The 21,855-nt window shown below is 40.7% G+C and overlaps 3 protein-coding genes across 7 annotated transcripts; 2 read left to right on the plus strand and 1 right to left on the minus strand.

Annotated features, from left to right (window-relative positions):
• Positions 1 to 844: 844 nt before the first annotated feature.
• On the plus strand, positions 845 to 6,557 carry LOC122873496 (long-chain fatty acid transport protein 1-like). Its single transcript, XM_044190247.1, has 14 exons — positions 845 to 1,018; positions 1,093 to 1,264; positions 1,401 to 1,539; positions 1,634 to 1,889; positions 2,093 to 2,266; positions 2,937 to 3,006; positions 3,700 to 3,791; positions 4,232 to 4,341; positions 4,482 to 4,691; positions 4,778 to 4,904; positions 5,028 to 5,165; positions 5,720 to 5,884; positions 6,001 to 6,147; positions 6,229 to 6,557. Exons 2-14 carry the CDS (start codon positions 1,101 to 1,103, stop codon positions 6,384 to 6,386), a joined length of 1,950 nt encoding a protein of 649 aa, XP_044046182.1. The 5' UTR covers positions 845 to 1,018; positions 1,093 to 1,100; the 3' UTR covers positions 6,387 to 6,557.
• Positions 6,558 to 7,287: 730 nt separating this feature from the next.
• LOC122873382 (nuclear factor 7, brain-like) lies at positions 7,288 to 14,255 on the minus strand. Its single transcript, XM_044190031.1, has 7 exons — positions 13,841 to 14,255; positions 10,246 to 10,341; positions 9,888 to 10,124; positions 9,773 to 9,795; positions 9,554 to 9,672; positions 9,249 to 9,463; positions 7,288 to 8,233 (listed from the first exon to the last, which is right to left on the minus strand). Exons 1-7 carry the CDS (start codon positions 14,099 to 14,101, stop codon positions 7,475 to 7,477), a joined length of 1,710 nt encoding a protein of 569 aa, XP_044045966.1. The 5' UTR covers positions 14,102 to 14,255; the 3' UTR covers positions 7,288 to 7,474.
• A 2,469-nt stretch (positions 14,256 to 16,724) lies between these two features.
• Positions 16,725 to 21,355, plus strand: LOC122873380 (protein Niban 1-like). 5 transcript variants are annotated; one of them, XM_044190026.1, is made up of 12 exons: positions 16,725 to 16,901; positions 17,558 to 17,685; positions 17,815 to 17,940; positions 18,071 to 18,724; positions 19,004 to 19,108; positions 19,263 to 19,425; positions 19,506 to 19,696; positions 19,906 to 20,073; positions 20,175 to 20,291; positions 20,404 to 20,502; positions 20,581 to 20,692; positions 20,817 to 21,355. In XM_044190026.1, exons 1-12 carry the CDS (start codon positions 16,847 to 16,849, stop codon positions 21,056 to 21,058), a joined length of 2,160 nt encoding a protein of 719 aa, XP_044045961.1. In that variant the 5' UTR covers positions 16,725 to 16,846; the 3' UTR covers positions 21,059 to 21,355. The 5 variants fall into 5 exon arrangements, with proteins under 5 accessions (XP_044045961.1, XP_044045962.1, XP_044045963.1 ...); XM_044190027.1 differs by lacking the exon at positions 16,725 to 16,901 and having other exon boundaries at positions 16,937 to 17,685; positions 18,071 to 18,185; positions 18,327 to 18,724; XM_044190028.1 differs by lacking the exon at positions 16,725 to 16,901 and having other exon boundaries at positions 16,938 to 17,685; positions 18,327 to 18,488; positions 18,563 to 18,724.
• Positions 21,356 to 21,855: the final 500 nt, after the last annotated feature.

The following is a 21,855-nucleotide window of genomic DNA, read 5'->3' on the forward strand; positions in this document are numbered from 1 at the left end:
CATCAAGAAGTGATGAATGACCAAGAACTGTTCATAAGACCTCTCTGCTATGAGGATTATGATTCCCTTCAATGTTTCTGTGGTGGAAAGTAACAAAGTATAATTTACTCAGGTATACTTAAAATCAGACTATGTAAGTTTTGCTTTTCTGAAATGAGAGCAAGTATGTGTTTTATTGCTTATGAATTCAACTTTTCATTTGGGAAAAATCGTCTTTCAAAAGTTGTTTTTCTCTCTGTACAAGTTAGAGGTACTTGTATTTACATTTTATGTTACATCATACTTCATACTACAGTTGAAGGAGAAATATTGAACTTCTTTACTCCACTACATTTATTTGACAACTATCAGTCGGCTATGTATTACAGATTAAAATTTTACATACAAAACATGCAGGCCTAGTTTATGGAATATGATAAACTGCCAACTGCACAACTACTTAGTGTAGATAAAATAGTTACATTTAGCTTTACCCCGACTACAACTCTAAAATTATGCTTACGTGTTAAATCATCAGAGATAATTATTCAGTAACATAACAGGCGCCTTTCTGCAGTGCGTTTACTTTTGATAACACTGACAATATTGTCACTACAACTGGTTTTGAATGCAGTTAAATTACTTGTATTTTTATTGTACTTTAGCTAGTTTGACTTAAGTAAAATATTTCACCACAGCCGTGTACGATAATGTGTCATTCTGACTGTTGCTCATGAAACGAACAATATTCCTACTCCCCCCTATTAAATCAGCCATTGATCCATTCATAAATCAGACTCTGCGTGACGTGATGTCCTCGCGGCGTAATGAATCACACGCAGGCGCTGCAGTGACGCAGGGGTTTATCAGATGTACTGCTCTCAGCTACAGTAGGCTGCTGCTCATCACGCACTTTACGTCTGACAGCTCGTATACGCAGCTGCTCATTTTACTAATACTGGACCTGTGGAAGAGCCCGTTGCTGCTCTCAACTCCTTTCTTTATTTCTTGGTGGAGCAGGATTGAAATTCTTGGGCAGGTAGGCCTCCTCTCGCCAAAAGGCATTTCTATGTATTGTTTTTGTGCATGAAGTCACTGTTTGTATCCCCACAGATAACACCATGCTTCTGATGAGTGGTGTCATAGTGTGCCTCGCTGTGTTTGGGGCTGTAAGACTGCTCTCCCTCCCCTGGCTCTGCAGCCTGTTGGCCGGGCTGGGGCTCTGTGTGGTCTGGTCCTGGAAGTTCATACATGTAGCTCTACGGACCATCAAAAGAGACCTAATGTAAGTAGTTGGTATGTATGTGCATGTATGTGCGTGTGTCTCCCGGTGTCATATCATCATTCATGCTGCCTACTCCATTCCTATTTTTTTTACCTTTCTTTCATTCCTCCTTTTTCTGCTCCTCTCGGTCTAAAAGGTGTCTGGTTGTGATCCTGCGAGTGAGGTTTTCCATGTACCGTAATCTGCGAAATAGAAGCACCATCCCTGCCCTGTTTGCCCAGATGGTGACCCGGCACCCAGACAAACCTGCTTTGATCTACGAGACTACAGGAGAGGTGAGGACTCATCCAGGATTACAAAATAAATGTAGCTTCAACAGAATCAGCACCTTAACAACAGAATCACGGACACATTGATTTTTTTTTCCAGGTTTGGAGTTTCAAGGAGCTGCAGGAGCGATGCCATGCTGTGGCTCACTGGGCGCTGGCACAGGGATTGGCTGAGGGAGATGTGGTGGCCTTGTACATGGAAAGCCAGCCTTTAATGACAGCTCTATGGTTGGGTCTGGCTATGATCGGTGTAGAGACTGCACTCATCAACCACAACCTTCGACAGCACTCACTGCTGCACTGTGTCAGCGTATCTGGTGCTCGGGCAATGGTGTTCGGGACAGAGATGAGAGAAGGTAGGACAATATGATAGAATAAAGATGTAGATAGTTAGATCGCTGGAGATGTTGACTGGTAGATACTGGATACGCAGACAGCAGTTGAGTGGAGTTTGATACATAGATGAATAGATGATTAAATCAGGCTACGAGTGTGATGCTCTGCTAATGAAAGAACGTGCATTCTTCTTCTACATTTGTGTCTTTTGATTGTCTCCCAGCGGTGTCAGAGGTGAGCGGTTCTCTGCAGCCCGTTTTGGTTTTGTTCAGCAGTGGTCAGCGGGATGATAAAGACAAGCCAAGTCCAAGTCCAATCCAAGTTCAGAGCCTGGACGCCCTGCTGGAGCGTTCGCCCAAACACCCACCACACTACACACTCAGGAAGGGATTCAATGGTGAGGCTATGTGCAGAGTGTTACGGGGGGTACAGGTATGACTGTGTTGCCATATCATGTCCATGTTACATATTACAAAGTTCTGATTGCACCACCTTGTTTTCCAAGCAAGTCTTTGCCTGCTGGATTAAACTGCTCGCTGCCAGATTTTCTCTGGTCTGCTTATGAGACTGAATCCTCTTGACAGTGCAGAACACTGTCAAACAAATCATCAACTCACTTCAAAGAAATACTATATGGCATACAACATTTATGTGCACTGTGAAAGATGTCGTTTTTATTTGACATAATACATTTAAAATTAACTCTAAACTTCACTTTTCAGTTATTAGGTGATTGATGATATCGTTCAATAACAATTAGCGGTTCATTATTCTGTTATTGATTTTTCTGTATTGTTTTTACCTTTACTATCACATGACATTCCTAAGTTAATACTCTTCAAGTCTTTGCTTGCACAGGCTGACAGACATACGGAGAATATGGAGACAGAGACATGTTAAGGAATGATGAAGGGGTGGGGGGTGCATACCACATGCAGAAAACACTGCGAAATATACAAAAGACAAAGCATGAAGGTGAAAAAGAGCATTTAACATTCCCAATAATCATTCAGCTCCTAAGTCCTTTTTTCTTTCTTTTCCTGTCTTCTCTCTCTCTCTCCATGCAGACAGACTTTTCTACATCTACACTTCTGGTACAACAGGAATGCCAAAGGCAGCTGTGGTGGTGCACAGCCGGTGAGTTTGTCTGTGATCTCATCTGAACTGATGATGCATTGTTAAGTTTATGGAGGGATTAAAAATATCTTGAAAGCAAATGTTTAAATGACACTCACAGTGGCAACTTTTAGGGAAACGCTGCAGGACAACTGTGCCCAATTGCACCAGCTCTAATGATTTGCCCAGACACGTCTGCTGACTTATTTTTGTCAACCCTATATCTCATTTGTCAAATGATTGCTGGGTGTGGTCCAAAATGTGTATAGCCAGTAACTCTTACACTCTAGCCCTTTTTAAACAGAGATCCCACAATACTGCTGTAGAAAAGGCCGGCGGCTTTGCTTTTTTACACTGAACCAAGCGACGGCAGCATAATGCTGCCCAAGTGTATGATTTGTGATAGCATGCTGGTGACATGTAACACAACGGTGCTGCTGTCTAGTGTGTGTCCCGACCTGCCGGCTCCCCCATTTACACAGATGTTCGTACGTTTTACCAGAACGGTGAGGCGGTATAATGGCGCAACATTCCCGCCTTGAACAGGCTGTGTAAAAGGGGCTTATGAGTCCAGGGAAATTTAGCAACCTATGAAAAAACCTTTAAAATTTTAACATCGGAATCCCCAAACTGTGTGTAGATTAAAATCAGGACCATGATGATTTCTGGTGAGTGTCATGGATGACAGTCAGTTTATTCCATCTTTTTTGTCAGGTATTATCGCATCGCTGCCTTTGGTTTCCACTCCTTTGGCTTGTGTCATGATGACATCATCTACAACTGCCTTCCCCTGTATCATTCTGCAGGTAGGCCTCACTCCATTTACTCTCTCTCAGCCATAATCTTATTTCCCTGTCTTTAACAGGACATGTTGTTGTATATTCAGTGACAGATTGACCTCACTTCCCATATATATACAGTATATCATTGTGCTTAACTATTCCTTTATGAATGAACCATACCAGTAGTTGGTTTTCAAGTTCTTGTACTGTATCCTTATGCCCCTGGTGTCCCATATCATTGGTTTGTCCTACTGTTATATATTTTGCTTCCATTGACTTAGATCAATGGTAACGTCTGGGTCAAGTGTACATCTCTGACTAGTATACTGAAAAATATCTCACCAGAATCTGTTAAGCTTTTGGAGAAAAAACAGAATAAGTTGACGATTCTGATTATGTCTTTCTTTGTGTGTGTATATATACACTGTATGTGTGCATGCATGTGAAAATATGAATGTTTACAGGTACCATCATGGGTGTAGGCCAGTGTTTGCTCTTTGGTTTGACTGTTGTAGTCAGGAGGAAGTTCTCAGCCAGTCGCTTCTGGGATGATTGTGTGAAACACCACTGCACTGTGAGTACACACTGCCACCAAAGTCACTTAACAATGAGGCGCGTCCAGCTGCAGGCCAGTTGTTCTACTGATTCTCTTCAACTAATACTGACTGAAGTTATATTGTTCTGTCCTACGTCTATATGTGTGTGTGTGTCCAGGTAATTCTATACATAGGTGAGATTTGCCGTTATCTGTTGGCCCAGCCGGTCCATTCATCTGAGGCACATCACCGGGTGCGTATTGCCATTGGTAATGGCCTCCGTCCTTCTGTGTGGGAAGAATTTGTCCAGCGATTCAGAATAAAACGAGTTGGGGAATTTTATGGCGCCACCGAGTGCAATTGCAGCCTGATCAACATAGACGGAAAGGTGTGTCTTATTTTAAATGACTTCAAGGTAGATTGAAGGATTTTCCAAACTGTATCCTGTCTCATGTACATGTCTTACATGTCCAGGTGGGGGCGTGTGGCTTCAACAGTCGGATCTTGCCCAGCTTTTACCCCATAAGACTGGTCAGGGTGCAGGGGGAGAACGGACAGCTGCTCAGGGATTCACAGGGACTCTGTATACCCTGTCTGCCTGGTGAGAACACAAACACACACACACACACACACACACACACACACACACACAAAGCCACAACTGGATAAAATAAATGTGCCAAAATGATCCATTGTGTCCTCTTCCATCTCTATGACTCTGCAGGTGAGCCAGGTATGTTAGTGGGACGCATCAACCACACTGATCTGCTCAGGAGATTTGACGGCTACGCCGATCAGAATTCCACCAATCAGAAAATAGCTCACAATGTCTTTAAGATGGGAGACTCTGCTTATGTCTCAGGTATGTTTCATCCTCTCTCTTTAGAATACAGTCAGAATAATGATGATCGACTGTCGGGTTCATACGCGTTTCCTCCCACAGTCTGAAGACATACAGTATAAGACAGCTGGACTGGAGACTTTAAATTTCCCAGAAGTGTGAATGTTTGTGATTCACTGTCTGTGATGATGATACACTTTAACCCTTGAAGTGAAAAGGCTACCCCACAGACAAAATCAAAACAGAAATACAGAAGACAGCAATAGATACAAATACCCACAGACACAGTGAGGGCATTACACAGTTTGGCTATAGGAGACATTACGTTTCACTTCAGTAAAGCCCACTAGGAGTCATCATAATAAATCTTTAATTGAGTCCATAATTGTGACATTTACAAAAGGCATCTTATAATATTCTGTCTAGCAGACGGCACCAGTGACTCACCATCATTTTATATCAATGTCAAAACTGTACTGGTGAATCATCATCACTAGAGTTTACCTTCTTCACCTCCAGGGATGATGATTGTTATTATTTCTGTCTCTGTCTGTCTTTCTATCTCTGTCTCTCAGGGGACGTGCTGGTGATGGATGAATATGGCTACATGTATTTCAGGGACCGCAGCGGCGACACGTTTCGTTGGCGAGGGGAGAACGTTTCCACCACAGAGGTGGAGGGAGTCCTCAGTCGCCTGCTGCGACACATGGATGTAGCCGTCTATGGAGTTTCTGCACCAGGTAGATATGAGACAGGATGGGGAAAAACATACAAATCCACATGAATAAAGAAACAAGATTAAGGGCTTAAAGTGGGTGTCTTTTATTCATTACCTCACCTGTCTGTCTGTGTGCAGGTGTGGAGGGAAAGGCCGGTATGGCAGCAATAGCTCACACAGGAGGCCAGTTTGACCTTGATGCATTCTTGATCGCTGTACAGAAAGCCCTGCCTTCCTACGCATGCCCTGTCTTCCTCCGACTCATGCCATCTGTTGACACTACAGGTGAGACACTGATGCAAGGACATGCAAACACACATGCATTAAAAAAAGTCAAAATTGAACATTTTCCACTTTTGTCGTCAGGTACCTTCAAAATTCAGAAGACACGACTGCAGAAGGAAGGATACAAGCCACAAAACTCGAGTGAAAAACTTTTTTTTCTGAACAGTCGTGCTGGGCGTTATGAGGCTGTCACTGATGAACTATATAATGCCATCATGGAAGGGAGAGTGTGTCTATGAGACAGGAGGAGGCTGAGAAGACACAGATTGCTGAAGAGGACAGTGTTTATATTTCAAAGGGTAAAGAGAGAGAAAGAAAACTGTAAATACTGATGTGGAAATATGATTGTGTCGCTGTTTTTTCTTTGCAATTAAATAAACTCATTTATTTTTTACCAAATTTAATACAAATTTTCTAACATTGGACAGTGTTATTACATTTCATTGTGTCAGTGTTATTCCATATTGAGTTAAATACTATATAAGCCTGTAACAGTTGATGGCAACAGAAGACAACATAAAGAGTTTTACATCAATTCTCTAAAAAAAGAACAGGATGGAGCTAAAACTAGTTTTTAATTTAAAGAAAAAACTCAAGCCTCTGTTGTTGGGATATAGTACAGTTTCAGAGGATGTATCAGTGCCTTTTAAGTACTGATGAGCACACAGCAAATATATATTTTCATCACACTCAGAAACAAAATCCAATCTAATCAATTCTTAAATGTATTTTATACAAGACTACTACATCTATGCTAGCAGCCGTACTAAGACACAACGATTCTTTGAGCTACATGCTAATGTCAGCATGCTAACATGTTAATGTTAAGCAGGTGTAATATTCACCATCTTAGTTTAGCGAGTTAGCATGCTAACATTTGCTAATTAGAACTACAGTACAGCTGAGGGGGATGGGAACGCCATTAGTTTTGCAGGCATTTAGTCATAAACCAAAGTACTGGACAAATTAAAATTCTGACCACATGATGCTGCTTAAGGAAAAGTCAGGGGATCACCAAAGTGATTACAATTCACCCTGACAGGAACATGAATGTTTGTACCAAATGTCATGGCAATCCATTCAGTAGTTGAGACATTTCATTCAAAACCACAAATGTCAACCTCATAGGGCCGCTAGATGACAAGTCAGGGGGTCACCAGAGTCATCAGGAGTCATCCTCTGGGGAACATGGATGTGTGTAAGAAAAATTAATGGCAATCCATCCAATAGTTGTTGGCCGACACTGCCATCCCTACTAAAAACTAAGAACAACACTTGTATGAATGTAAAACATGGTGTTACAATTTATTATGGCTACACACTCTTGTTATTTATTTCCATCACAAGGATAATAAACCAGATGATTAACATGAGTCATCTGGATTTGTTTGTGATTGCCGGATATATTGTGGGCTCTGTTCAGTGAAACATGGTAGGTCACACTGAACGTGGGCTTGCTGCTCAGTTTTTTGTCTTTTGTCTTTTCCTTTCCAGCCGGTTTTGTTTTAATGAGCTGTTCCTTTGTGGTGCATCTCCGAGGTTTGGTGTTCTTCTTCTCTCTCATCAAACAAATTGCTGAGTTTTTGTCTTCAGTCAGATGTCCGCACGCTGACATCTTGCTGTTGCTGTTATTCGATGCAGTATTAATGTCTCCCTCAGTGCAAGATTCACTGTTCATCACCCGATCCTCCTCAGTGATAGCAGTGTCTTCCACAGGGACATAATCTGACCCCATGCTGATGTTCACTGTCTGTGCCAACACAGCAAGGCCTCCACACAGCGATATGCTCTCAAAGTATGGGTATATCTTTTCAGTGAAGCAATGTCTAAACGTGAAAAGATGCGTGGCAGTATCAGTGTTCATGAATTCCAGCGTCCCTTCATCCCAGTCCAGCTTCACACGGAGTCTGCTAAGGTGCTGTGAGTTGTCGAGATTTAGGTCTTGAGAGGGAGTGGTCAGAGCTTGGTACTTCCCGTCTCGCAGGCTGATACACCAGAGTCCTGCCTCTGGACAGGCCTCAAACTGTGCCCTCCTGGACAATGACTGAGCAGCCACGCCGACTGTCCAGTTATTGGTGTCACCAACCTGTTGAAATCAATAGAGAAAAAGATTAGACAGACAGAGGAGATGGCAGGGACAAAGCAGTTCAGAAATGCATGCTTCTCATAGTATCATGGATTTTTGAGGCTGACACCAATACCAATATTTGAGAGCAAATCAATATATGGGCTTATATTTGTTTTTACACAAACAGATAATTCTGACAAATGTGTCTTTTAACGAACTATGACAGAGAAGGCTGGATATTTCACACTAATTTTACTGTCAGTGACAGTAAGGGTCAGGTTACGCTCAGTCAGAAGTGTTTATAGTTGATCTGAATGGCAGAATGAAAAGCCAGGATTCATAGAAAGGGGGCAGATGCAATTTGGAAGATATTCATAGTGTTGCACTCACTTGCTCACAGGAAAAGTGACAAATAGTTGAAGAATGAAAAAAGAGAGCTTGAGAGAGAAGTTCACACTCTGCACACAAATGGCTAATCACGGCGTAAAGTGGGTGTGACTGTCAGATTGTTAGTTTCAGAAAGTACACTGGCCCCTTAACAGAGCAATAGAGCTAGACCAATATTTCGGCCGATATTAGCTTGCAGATATATTGGCATTGGTGTCAAACTGGGTTTGAGGTCCACCAGAGGGTACTGACAAGATGACTTGTACAATGTGAAATTGTCCCACTCAGTATGTATCTTGGTCCTAATTAAAAAAAACAAAACAATCTAAGGATGTTTATCGACACTATTTGTTTATGTCATGTTAAAAAAATTGCTATGTATAGTTCTCAGATTTTTCAAACCCCCTAATAATCAGTATTGGCCTTGGTCTGTCACACTATAGTCAATATATGTAAATACAAATAGTAACTATACATATGAACTAAAACTAAACAGAAATGTATTAAACTTGAATCAAGAAAATGACCAGTAGATTAATAAGCAGCCTATTAATCATGTGTACCGCATGTGTTTCTAAGCCAATATTAACCAATAATTATAGCTCCTTGTTATACTGCTCAGCTAGTACACACAGTATGTAAATACCTCAATATCCCAACAGTGCACTCCTGAATCAAAGCCCTCTCTTGCCAGGATGCAAGAATACGGGTGGAAACGTTCAGGGTTAGCTGGGACAGGGACAGCAGCATCCAGACTCTGTCCCAGCCCCTGTGAGGGTCCATGGGTGACATGGACACTGTTTAACCCAGGAGACACCCTCAGAGACTGTCCTGCTGTCCTGGGGTCCAGGGTCACTGGAGCTGGAATATACAAAGGGGGTCAGAGGGACTGAAAGAGGGAGCAGGGAGGGAGGAAACAGGAAGTGCATGCGTGCACAGAAAGAGACTGACTGTACGGGGCGATGTGTTTCATCTTCTCCCACACAGTATACTGGAGGTTACCCAGGTGTTTGGCCACATCTATTAGAGGTCTGCAAACCTCCTGTGGCTCCCTGCTACCTGTCCATGTGCTGCAGTAAATAAATATGAACATGCAGACAGTTATACAGTTGCAGTTTCATGTACACTATCTGTGCTTGTGTGTGAAAAATACTCACAAATGTCACATACCTATTCATTGTGTCTTGGTAGTGCTGTGAAAAAAAGACTTTGTATTGTTACTGTTTTAAATTCAAACATCTATTACCATTCATTGACGTATTATGTAACATTTGATTGATGTTACCTCTAAAAATTCAGCCCCATCCCCTCCTGCGTCCAGCTCCTCTTCAACCAGCTGGATCTTCTCCTCCAGAGATTTTATCACCTGATTCATTCTGTCCATCCAATCTTCTGCCTCTCTCTTCTTCTCCTCCTGTTTCTCCCTGAGTGCAAGCAGCCTGATTGCTTCCTCCTGTCTCAAAAACTGGTGAAGACTCTCAAATTCCTTTTTCATGTGCTCCTCTGTGAGTTTGGCCTCAGCCTGGGAATAATAGAAAAAGCAAGGAAAGTGTGAGGAAAGAAGAGGAGGTCCTAAAGCAATGAACCAATCATAAAGTTCTGTTTGATTTTTAGTTGAGTTTTGTAGTTGCAGACAGTTCTACCTGGTTATGTCTGGATGCCTGCTCACAGGTCTCTGTGACTTTCTCAAAGTGATTCATTTTCTTCTTTAGTCCATTCAGTGATGTTCTGAGCTCCTCCTAGTGGCCAAAAGTCAAGTCAAGTCAATTTTATTCATATAGTCCAATATCACAAATTCGTCTCAGGGGGCTTTACAATCTGTACAGCATACAACACCCTCTGTACTTAGACCATCATAATCAAGTAATATAATATTTGATAATAGAACACTGTTACAAAACATTTATAACAAATGGAACAAAGATCTTGGCATGGTAGATGCAAAAGAATAAATGGAAGGAATGTTTACAACTCACATATAAAATTATCCCTAATGAAAATGTACATCTAATTCAGTATAAATTAATGACAAGAATATATTATAGTAGAGACAAAATTCACAAGTTTGACAGCAGCTCCTCAGGTAAATGTTTAAAATGCGGTCACTTATACATCCCTTTTGGTATTGTGAGAAAATCAGAAAGACTTGGGAGAATGTCTCATTGCAAAACTGGAAAAATAAGGAAGCACCTACATTTCAAAAATGGAAAATATTAATGAAATAATACTTGACCACAGTAACAAAGAGAAACTATTTCAGATATGGAGTAATACTGGAGCTCAGTATATGAAGCTCTGTAGGTTGAGTGGAGCTGCAAAATCACCCAGCATCCATAAAGTTTAAGGAACACTGTGTTTTGTCTTTGTGTGTGCATGTGTGATAAATGTTTGTGTGTAAGTGTGTGATAGGTATATATACATATGTTTGTGTGGGTGGGGATGTAATATTACCTGTGATGACAACAGTATGTGACTATATGGTACTGATGGATGAGCAACTCAAACAGCGTCAAACCATGAAATTACTTTTTGAAGAAATGACAGTTATGTAACATATTGAAATATTGAATGTATTGTATTCAGATCCTTACCTCAATAAAAAATTTAAATAAAATTTAAAAAAGATTGAAAAAAACAATGACAGGGGCCATTCTGCACAATGATTACTTTTACTTTTGATACTTTACAAAAGTACATGTTGTTGCTACTATAGTAAAATTTTACTGAAGTAAAAGTACAATTTTGAATGTAGCAGTGGTGGAATGTAACTAGATTTATTCAAATACTGCACTTTAGTACAATTCTGAGGTACTTTAATTGAGAACTTTCCATGTTATGCTGCTTTATACTTCTACTTTACACACAGGTGTTTTCAGTTGTTCTGGTCATTTAGACCTCAGGTTGAAGTTGGGAGGAGCTCTGCTTGGAATCATCAGGGTATCTGCAGGTCTTGAAGAGTCTTAAAAAACAAGTCGGGAGGCAATGCACTCCTATAATTTAATGGTAGGATTGTTGTAACAGTGGATTTTGTTGCAGGAGGCTATTCAGTCCTTTTCCAGTTTCAGTCAGTACCATCAGACCTGTAGTGAACACTGTCACTACTGCTAGCTACAGTAGCTAGGAAGCTCATCATCTCATAATGGGCAAGTGTCAATTTGAGCAGGAATAGTAACTGGAACTTGAGCTAATTATCTTTTAATTGCTTAATCCATCAATTTTCGAACACTTATCTGGGTCCAGGTTACGTTAATTGATTAATTATATCACTGACAATAATGTGATAACTGTATGTACTCAATAAATTATTATAGGCCTTGTTGTCCCTACTGGTTTTCCATTGTACTTTTATCTGTATTACCACAAAAAAGGTATTCATTTCTTTCTCTGTGGTATTTAAAAGACCTTAAAAAGTCTTAAATTTAACTTGATGAACACTGCAGAAACCCAGGTTTTGTGATGTCACCAAACTATGTACCACAAAAAAAGATAACAGTGTACATTGTCCTGAGAAGAGTCGTGATCAGGCAACACAAGTGAAAACACCTGTGTGGATGTGCAGGAGCTCTAAGATTTTACATGCATGATGTATGATCACATTAAAGTTTCACTGATCAAACTATCAAACAGTGTAATAAGTAGTTAAGATTTGTTCTACTTCAACCAGCTAAAACATTAAACTAAAACATATTAATGCATCAGTATTGACAAATCAGTTATATTTCAAAAAAATATATCACCGGTTCACTCTGCATAATGAGTATTACGTGCATTAAGTGCACTTTCCTGATAATACATACTTTTACTTAAGTAATATTTTGATTGCAGGACTTTTACTTTTTAGTATTGTGCGACTTTTACTGATACAGTATATTAGCACCCACATGTATTAGATTAAAATCATTATATGAGCCATATATTATTCATAAGCCAGCACTGCGTACTGACAGTATTCACAGGAAGTTAACATAACCCACCTTTTCTTCAGATTACTCAAAACACAAGTCTTGATGACATAAATCATTACATTTTAGGGTGAAGACTTGATTTAAGGTTAGGGTAAGGGTTAGGGTTAGGGAAGTAGTGGTTAGGGTTAGGGTAAGTCTCCAGGAAATGAATGTAAGTCAATGTAATGTCCTCCGAAGTGATGTAAGCATGACTGTGTGTGTGTGTGTGTAGGTCAAATTTCATGTCTTGTGAAATCTAAACATGCATTTGTGACATGATGATACAGTAATTACCATCTTAGTTTTCAGCTCGGTGCCTCTTTAAAAGTGACTCTAAATTCTGTCTGTACAAACTAATCTTAGATTAACACAAGGCGGCATCTGTTTGGGCAGGAAAATGAATATTTACAGGAGATAAAAAAATGCCTGACTGCCTCCTTGTTTAAATATCCTCTTGCTGTGGTCGCAGAAAGCATGCTAATGAAAAAGTACAAAACAGTCATGAGATGGCCCCCTTTAGTCTCAGCAAAAAATATGGTTCAAATGTTGGAGGAGCCTGTGTTGTCTTTGCGTTTCTGTTTGGTTTGGCTTTGTGGCAGCAGGGCAGCTCTAACTGGAAAACCAGTGTGCTCTTCATCTGCCCAGCTGAAGTGAATTCCTGTCAGCTGCTCTGTATCCAACCCTTCAGCATGGTGCAGTATTGCTTTCAGTGGAGGAATAAGTAGGCCTATTTCAGGTCTTTTACTTTAGTGGTTCCCTCAAAACAGTGACAAGATAAATCTCAGGGATCATAAGATGATTACTGTTATAGGAAAAAATCAAAAATATATTCCTCTGCAGAAATATGTGTTCATTTTGTCCTGACTGCTCTCTATTAATTCAGTGAATAATTAAAAATGATTTTGGTTGAACTAATTTTGGGTCTCATGAAGAAGTTGCTTTGTTTTAAGGGGACACGAGCCACAAAGGTTAGGAACCAGTGTTTTACTTAAGTAAAAACAACACAACAATGTAAAATGTTACAAGTATAATTCCTGCATTTAAAAGTTTAAGTAAAGTACAAGTACAGCAAAGTATTCAGAACAAAATGTCTACTTAAAAGACAACAAGCAGCGATTTGAAGGTGGTAAATAAACAGTTATCCGTTTGTTTACCTTATCAAGAGTAAATAAAGTGAGATACATTTTCTCCTACAGCTTTATAATTATACTCAAATAACTACGTCAATTGATGTTTCCAATGCAATTTAAATGTTTTGGAGTCGTAGTTGCAGTGCCTGATACCCGATTCCTACCTTGCAGTCAGTAGCAGCCTCAGTCAGGAGGTAAACCCTGTGTCCTGCATGGCTCACAGCTGCACATTGTTTACATAAAGGCTCCAGGTCATCCAAACAGAACATAGACAGGCTCTCTTCATGTTCCTCACACCGCTCTGGAGAGTCAACTGACCAGGGAGGCGAGGCGAGGCCTTCTGCCTCTGCTCTGGGAAGGGAGATGAATGCTTGGCAGCTCATGGAGGGGCTGCTGGTGGTCGGAGCATCCAGATTTGAAGCCATTTTGGTTTGTGTCACAATGAAGCAGTGAGTTTGCACGAAACAGACAAAAAGTGTGGGGACAGTAAAAGGGGAGGAGCAATGCGTGCATGTGTGTTGGTATCAGTGTTGTATGTGCAGTTGGCATACATCAGTCTTGATGTGAGGCATGGATTTATGCTATATCTGTGTACAGAGAGGCACTGAAGTTACATAAAGTAGATCTTCTTACACACTCCTTCTCAAACTTGAAGCTTAGCCAGTGTGTCTACACCAGATGTAGCCATACATCACTCTGTAGTGACTTTCATGACCCTGTGATTTATGGTATATTCTCCCAAGGCCAAATTCATGCCTGTGCTTGTTTCCCTTCATAGAGGTGTAGCAGTTCTATCACTGACTGGCATATTTTGCAAGCAAAAATAATGTGTAATTGGATTCTGATGACATTTTGTAATTTGCTTGTATGAAGTGCGAATCTGTGTAATGTGCACAGTATTTTTTTTTTTTTTAATTTCACTTGTAGTATCAAGTTTTAAATGATTGCATTTTTATTCTACCAGGTTCAAGCCTGTCTGATTCAGGGTTTAATAAAAGAGCAAGAGTGTAAGAATGTCTGCAATTTGGTTAGTTTGGAGACAAACGGTAGTACTTCATGTACTGCATGCCAGGTCTGAGTTATGTTGAATGGATTCAGTTTCATTGACCTTTAACATTTTGAGCTGCTCAGATCCAGAGGACATGTAGAACAGATCAGCTTTGACAGGTGAATCATATGTCACTGAATCACATGCTGTGATAAAGTGAAATGAAAGACATCATTTGTAACAGGTCAGGCGATACATGGTTAATATGTGGCTTTGTGGATAGACTCACATAGTCCTTTTTACTATTAACAGGTTTACTGTCTCAACCTTCGATGTGTCAGACTAAAATGTGCAACCGAGAGATAAACAGTGATATTACTGTGATGCCATGTCATTAATATTGTCTATAAATATTCCTGCATAAATTTTACATCTAAAAGCAGACAGACATGACTTTAAGTATGTGTCCATGCATCATTAACCCTTTAATGGACTTGTCAACCATTTTGAGCTGTGATATCTTGTTGAAACATTTGCTAACACTCAGTAGATGTATGCAAAAAAATCCCAGGGTGCACTGCGGTTTTCAGAAACCAAGTGGTTTTGGTGCCTAAACCTAAACAAACTGCGACAGTTTCAAGGGTGTATCATGTAGTAGGCGTGCCCTGTAGTACTGTGCACCAGCAGATAGACCCTTAGAAATCACCCTTAGAATGTGTCCTGCTTGTGGAAGTTGTTTTAAAATTTTGTTTAGTTTTATAGGGCGGATTGAACAGAATGATATAAATTAATAACTCCCCATAATTCTGATGATTTTTTAATAATCTTTCAAAAACATGCCCTACAGATTGGTAGAAATATCCATTGATGGTAAAGGTAGTATCACTAACAATTGTTTTACAAAAATTACAAAAAAAATGTTTCATGTTTATGTTATATACAAAATGTTCCATTTCTGGAGTTTTGCACATTACTTAACGTCCATAAAAAGAGATTTGTAACTAAAAAATGTCTTTTATTTTACTTTAACAGAGAAAAATTCATGCAGATTGTTGAAAGTGTACTTTGACTTTTAACGGACATGCTTGGTACATGCTCATAATTAAAAAATTGTGTGGATAGTTGGAAAAAATTGTTTTGTTGTTTGTGATCAAAGGAAAGAGGAAAGAAATGCATGGGATGGGACCGTTAAAGGGTTAATCAAAGTCATAACAGGCAAAAACCTACATGTATACTGCTACCTGTGAACACGGCTTCAAAGCTTTCTTTTGCTGTCTCATGCAGGTTTAACTGTTATCATGTTTCCATAATCAGACATCATTTCTGAGACTGATCTGTCCAAACACCTGAGCAGCAGGCTCTCACACTGCTGAGACAAGATGAAACACATCACGCTACAGCAGCTGCCTCTGCATGTGTGTTTGCCTGTAGTTTCTGTAATGTTTTTGTAGAGCTCTCTGTTCCAGGTCCCTCTCTGTCTGCTGTCTCTTCTCCTTCTCCGCATCGCCCAATAATCCTGACAGCTGAGTGTTGCCTCTCTCGCCTCTGACATGAAAAAACCGTGAAGGTGATGACAGTGGTGATGTTTGGTGAAGTTAAAGGCTTCGCGGCATTGCTCAGCACACAATTTTCCCTCTCGACTGTGCAGCTCTGTCATCAGGTTGCTCAATTACGACAGCTGATTCTGGGTTGTGTCACTTAACATCCAGTCACATCAGGCCCAGAAAATGGATTTGGAGTCCAAGGTGATTAGAGGGTGAAGTAATAGAATTCCCTCCATTTTTCTTAAGTCAGTGTCAATTCACATATAGTCTGTGATGTGAATATAATTGTCATATAGATGAAATTCTGAGAAAAGTCCTCACTCTCTCTGGAATACCGTTCCTCTTACTGACTCCATTGTTTAACGTTGCTGCAAATAAACTAGAATGTGAGGGCATCAGTAGGGTTAGTTGTTGTTTTGCCATGTTTGACTCAAGTATTGACTGTCAACATAAATCAGTTTTACTGATTCTACCACAGCGAAATGGCGTGTGTGTAAAGGAAGAGGTGGAGAAAGAGTGATATAAAGGGTGAGGATAAACAGTTGCAACCGATGGGGATAACAGCTCAGTATAAGATGAAGTGCAGAGGGAAGAAATAAACGAGAGGACAGAGACTGTTGAAAAGGAAACAACAAAGAATGGGAGGGAAGCTCACCTGTCACCTAAACTCGAAAGAACACAGGTACATCTCAGGTAAGCCTGTAGAAATGGTGGTAAAATATTTATGAGCATCAGTTATGTGAAGCAGGAAGTTCTGTTTAAATCCGAATGCTCATCTCACCTTACATAAGATGTTCAGATGATGTTGTTGGTTTTGGCTTCGGAACTATAATATTATATGTATGTATTATTAGTTACACAAAAATATGTAATAACCTTATCCTTATATTCCCCTCGCTTTGTGCCCTGTACGCCTTTAACCTCACTCTTCCTGTCCTTTGTTATTCATGCTCAATAGCAAAGAATGCTGTAGCTGTTTACCAAACACCCACAAGTGCATGCAGACGCGCACACAGATTCAATCTGCAAATTAATACAATATCTGTTGCTTCGGCATTTCCACATCGACTTTGGTGACAAATTAAGGGGAAAACCAACATATTCCCTCATTCTGTGTTGTGATCCAAAAAGGGTTCAGTTTGGTGGAGATCTGGTGACTGCGAAGGCCAAAGGATATGATTCACATCAGATTCAAACTCATCACCATTCAATGACCCCACCACTTTGTGAAAGCATCTTTTCTCCACTTATTTATTCAGGTTTTTCCTTTAATGTTTTTCTCCCGCACTTTTCGCTGCATGCTGGTGCTAAATTGCTGAAATGTAGTCTTTCCTTCTTTGAACGAGCAGAGCACATTGCTGACATCATGGAGACATTAGCTCCTCTCTATCGACGTCACCTCAGCTCAAATCTACTGACCCACATGAGGAACAAACACATGGAGCCCACCGAATCCCGCCCTCTGATTCAGCATCCTGTGAGAAAATCTAGAAACATTTTCGAGATGACAAGCTAAAACATGAAACTCTGCATTATGTGTGTTTAAAGGTGAACAGTAGCTTTTTTTTTTTTTTTTTTAACAAAACCTGTGGACCCTGTGCTCCAGGACCCTGTTGCACATGCTGAGATTGTGTTGGAGGGTACTTTGCCTCAATACCTGGATGGGATCTGGTCACATCGCCACCTACAGGTCACCAGCAGCTTTACAGTCGAGAGTCGTGATTCCAAACAGGTACAAATCCAGGAGCCATCTGTTTCCTGACCTACATCTGGTTCTTCTCCTGCAGCCTGTACAAGCACCGGAACATTTTGTGTGTCCGTGTGTGTGTGTATGTGGCTGGATGTGACTTTGAATGCTCCAGGTATTTGAAGGTGGTTGGGAGTGTAAGACAGAGTTGGTGCTTTCTGGCTGTCATATCTGCACCTTCACACAAGAGCATCGTGAGTTAGTGGATGACATGTGCCGACACATTAAAGGTATGCTTTTAGCCTGCAGCTGCTATTTATTGTCTATAGGTGGTTTGAACGCATGGATTGTTGCTATTGTTCTATTTTATTCAAACAAGCACACTTTACTGTGTGTACATGTCTGTGATTTTGTGTGCATGCACACTTCAGGTAAACCAGGTGGTAAACTGGCGTGTTGGAATTGCCCCACAGCATTTCCTGTCTTCATACAGCAGCCTTACAGTGCCCCAGTGTGTCTGGCTGCTGCATCGTATCAGGAACAGACACGGTGGGCCAACATACTACGAGCTGCAACACAACATCAGAGCTCTGGTACAGTTCTTTTATCACTGTTCCCAATCATCAGCCAGACAAAATATCGACATGCTTCAATGCCTCTTTTAAAGTTATTCTGTTCGCCATCCATTCCCGTGATTATGTGTTGTCTGTTAGCACTCTGGTGTGAAGATTCACCAGAGTCCAGGGCCTTCTTAGATGCTGTGTCTTCCTTAAAGAAGCTCAGAGGAAACTGTCAAACAGAGGTCTATCCAATGGGCAGTGGGGAAGAGGTGAGCAATCATCAGACAAGATGTCATCCTCTAAACCTCTTTGCCTCCAATAAATCCTCCTTCTCTTTTTTCTCTGTCCATTTTAAACCATGCTACCTTCTGTTTGCCTTGATCTTTAACCATCGTACCCTAATCTACCAGTCATCAGGCAAAAGGTTTGGTATTTTCACCTGTTTGTGTTGTGTGCTGTCTTCTTTTCCTATCACCTGAGCCTTGTTGCCTCTCTTATATCTCCCATCTTTTATCATTCTACTTCTTTGGTCTCTCTTTGCCCTTCAGGTGTTGGTAAGCATGGTGATGGAAGAAGTGATGCCCTACCTCAAGGAACAAGTATTTCCCAGGATTATTATACGTCACAGCAGGAAGAGGAAAGCCTGGATAGGAGTTAGTGAAACAGACAAATAATATATATATACAATAATATTTAGGCTTAAGCATACCCATACATATGCATAGGTAGAAACCAATGGACACAGGTACTGTGTCTTACATGTCTTTCTCTTAACCTCTAGTATATGTGTTTATGCATGCCTGTCAGTTGCTGTCTGAGGTCTACAGGACAGCAAAACATCAGGTAAAAGCTGCCATGGCTGCTCTGAAGGAGGACTTGTTACTTTATCGTTCTGATGTGGAGAAGCTGATCTCTGCTGAACTGCAACAGGCCAGTCTGCTGCAAGACTACATCACTCACACGATCACAGGTGTGTGTTTGTATCTGTGAAGTCAGAAGATGTCAAATGAGACAGCGTTCTTCATCTTGATCCGTTCTTTCTCACCTCAGAGGACATGTGTGAGCCGATGTTACAGTCTCTCCTACACAAGGTCATCCCGAGTCTCGACCGCACTCTGCAGGAAGTGGAAACACCCACCTGTGAGGCATTTGCTTCTATCTGGCAATACTTCCTGGAGAAATGTGATAGCATCATAGACCTGGGATCAACAGGCACATCAGTGAAAGATATCAAAAAAGAGGTGCATTGTGCAGTTATATAATTTAAAGTCAAAAACATCCTTTCTAATTTTTCTGACCCTCTTTCCTTTATGTTTTTTAAGATGCTTATTTTGATGTTGATTTTATGCCATCCAAGGCTTATACAAAGAGCTGCACTCTAATGTGAGCCGATAAAACTGGCAGCTCATTCACAATACATAGCACTGTACATAATATGTTTTTATCTTAGGCGCTGACACCTCTGAGTGGCCTCGGACCAGATGATGCCAGGATGTGGCAGTGCCTGGACAGGCTGGAGCTGAGCTCAGAGGGGCGTACGTGGCTCCAGGAGACATGGGGGGTCCACAGTGGAACCTGGAGACCTTTGGTACTCAAAGCTCAGAACGCTCTCTACAAAGTAATTTAGCATACATGTTGTGTGTATTCAGTAAATTAAGGTAAAGAATAGCATTTTCTTTTTTATTTACCATGGTGTCTCCACTCCTCTTTCTCTCCCAGGTGGTTGACATGTGTGCTTTGATGTTCTGGAGGTTGGTCGCTCGATATCCATGTTTCTCTTTTGACTCTTCCCAGCTCACAGCAGTGCTTTGTAGGGTCAAAGAGAGAGTGATCAAGGTGTGTAACAGGGTAGGCTTGGGAAAAACATACTTCTCTTGAATTGCAAACCAAATACGCATTTCTCTGTCTGTCCCTGTCTCACACCCACATACAATGCAAACAAACACAGCAGCTGGATACAGAACTGTTGGCTCTTCGATCTCAGTTCATTCTGGAGATGAGCCTGCAGATAACACTGCCGGCATTTACACGTGCTGTGGGTGAGCAGGTATGTGTCTTTACATCTTTATGTGTTTATCTTCTTTATTTTGGTCTTCATTTTAATGGTAACCACCCTTGATTTTAGGATCTGTCTCGGTACTATGCCATGGTGAACTCAGAACACGCCCTCTTCATCCACCCTGACACCATCTTCCACTCCATCCTGAGAGACAACCTGTCCTCATACATCCAGTCGGGTACAGTGTGTGACAAGGGATTTTTAATCGTGCCATTTGGTTCCTACATTTTCAAGAAGGTAGTGTCATGGTTATATAAATCAGCTAACAGCTGGGTGTGTATTTTGTGTTTTTTTTCCTGCAGTGATGAGGTACTCCGTGCCACAGCAGTTCATGCCTCTCCCTGTCAGTCCCAGCAACCCCTGCAGCTCCAGCTCTAGTTTCTCTGTGCCAGAGTACCATGAGCTGCTGCCTCCTGGTGACTGCAGATGCCAGCAGAGCTTCTGCCAACCCTCTAAAGGCTCCACCTCAGGATCTGACACACTCAAACCAAACACCAGGTCTGATTGGGATGACACTCAGAGGCCACACCCCCTCACTGCTTGATGCAGGAGAATACATCCATCTCACCGAACCATGGAGGAACTGTAGAACAGCACCTTAGAGTGGAGCAATGTTTTTTTTTTACCCTAAAATGTACCATTAATTAAAACTACAAAGTTTAAGGAAAAAATAGAATATACTAAAACATAAACCTGATAACCTTACTGTACTTCGGATACTGTATTACAGTTAAGTATATTTGAGGTGAAACGATTAATCAATTAGTCAATGGACAGAAAATTAATCAGCAGATATTTTGATAATCAATTAATAGTTTAAGGGGTTTATTAAGCAGAAATGCCAAACATTAGCTAATTCCAGCTTCTCAAATGTGGGGATTAGTTACTTTTCTCTGCTTTACAGCATAGAGAAATTAATATATTTGCATTTTGGACTGTTGGTAAGACAAAACAAGCAATTTGAAGTCTTAACTTTGTTATGTGATTGGCATTTTTTGCTATTTTTTTGACATTTTAGACTGAAAGATTAATCAGTTATTCAAAAAATATTCCTTAGATTAATCAATCGTTAGTAGCAGACCCATTGGTGTCTCATGAAAGCATACAGCACAGTAGCCTTGTTGCATGCACTTGTGTTGGTTTGATCACTGTGTTGTAACAAACAGCTTTTATAATGTTGTTTTGTGTTTTTATACATATTTTTGACTTTGTACTGTTACTTTTGACTCAGGTAGAATAGATAAAATTGTCTGTAAGACATCAAGTTTGAAAAGCTTTGATATGTGTATTTCATGAGAGTCAATCGTCCATTTAACCTTGAGGACGCTGCAAAGCAGTGGT

Source organism: Siniperca chuatsi, linkage group LG3 (assembly GCF_020085105.1).
Source record: "Siniperca chuatsi isolate FFG_IHB_CAS linkage group LG3, ASM2008510v1, whole genome shotgun sequence".
Lineage (NCBI taxonomy): Eukaryota > Metazoa > Chordata > Actinopteri > Centrarchiformes > Sinipercidae > Siniperca > Siniperca chuatsi.

Bases quoted from the DNA above. Each gene is read 5' to 3' on its own strand.
- LOC122873496 (XM_044190247.1), top strand. From the start codon at position 1,101: ATGCTTCTGATGAGTGGTGTCATAGTGTGCCTCGCTGTGTTTGGGGCT. The intron at 3,792-4,231 runs GTAGGCCTCACT...GAATGTTTACAG, and splicing joins TCCCCTGTATCATTCTGCAG to GTACCATCATGGGTGTAGGC. The intron at 5,166-5,719 runs GTATGTTTCATC...TCTGTCTCTCAG, and splicing joins AGACTCTGCTTATGTCTCAG to GGGACGTGCTGGTGATGGAT.
- LOC122873380 (XM_044190024.1), top strand. From the start codon at position 17,419: ATGACCCCACCACTTTGTGAAAGCATCTTTTCTCCACTTATTTATTCA. The intron at 17,686-17,814 runs GTGAGAAAATCT...CCTGTGCTCCAG, and splicing joins GCCCTCTGATTCAGCATCCT to GACCCTGTTGCACATGCTGA. The intron at 20,503-20,580 runs GTATGTGTCTTT...CCTTGATTTTAG, and splicing joins CACGTGCTGTGGGTGAGCAG to GATCTGTCTCGGTACTATGC.
- LOC122873382 (XM_044190031.1), bottom strand. From the start codon at position 14,101: ATGGCTTCAAATCTGGATGCTCCGACCACCAGCAGCCCCTCCATGAGC. The intron at 10,342-13,840 runs GTAGGAATCGGG...TTTGGCCACTAG, and splicing joins AGGCTGCTACTGACTGCAAG to GAGGAGCTCAGAACATCACT. The intron at 10,125-10,245 runs GTAGAACTGTCT...TATTATTCCCAG, and splicing joins AGGCATCCAGACATAACCAG to GCTGAGGCCAAACTCACAGA.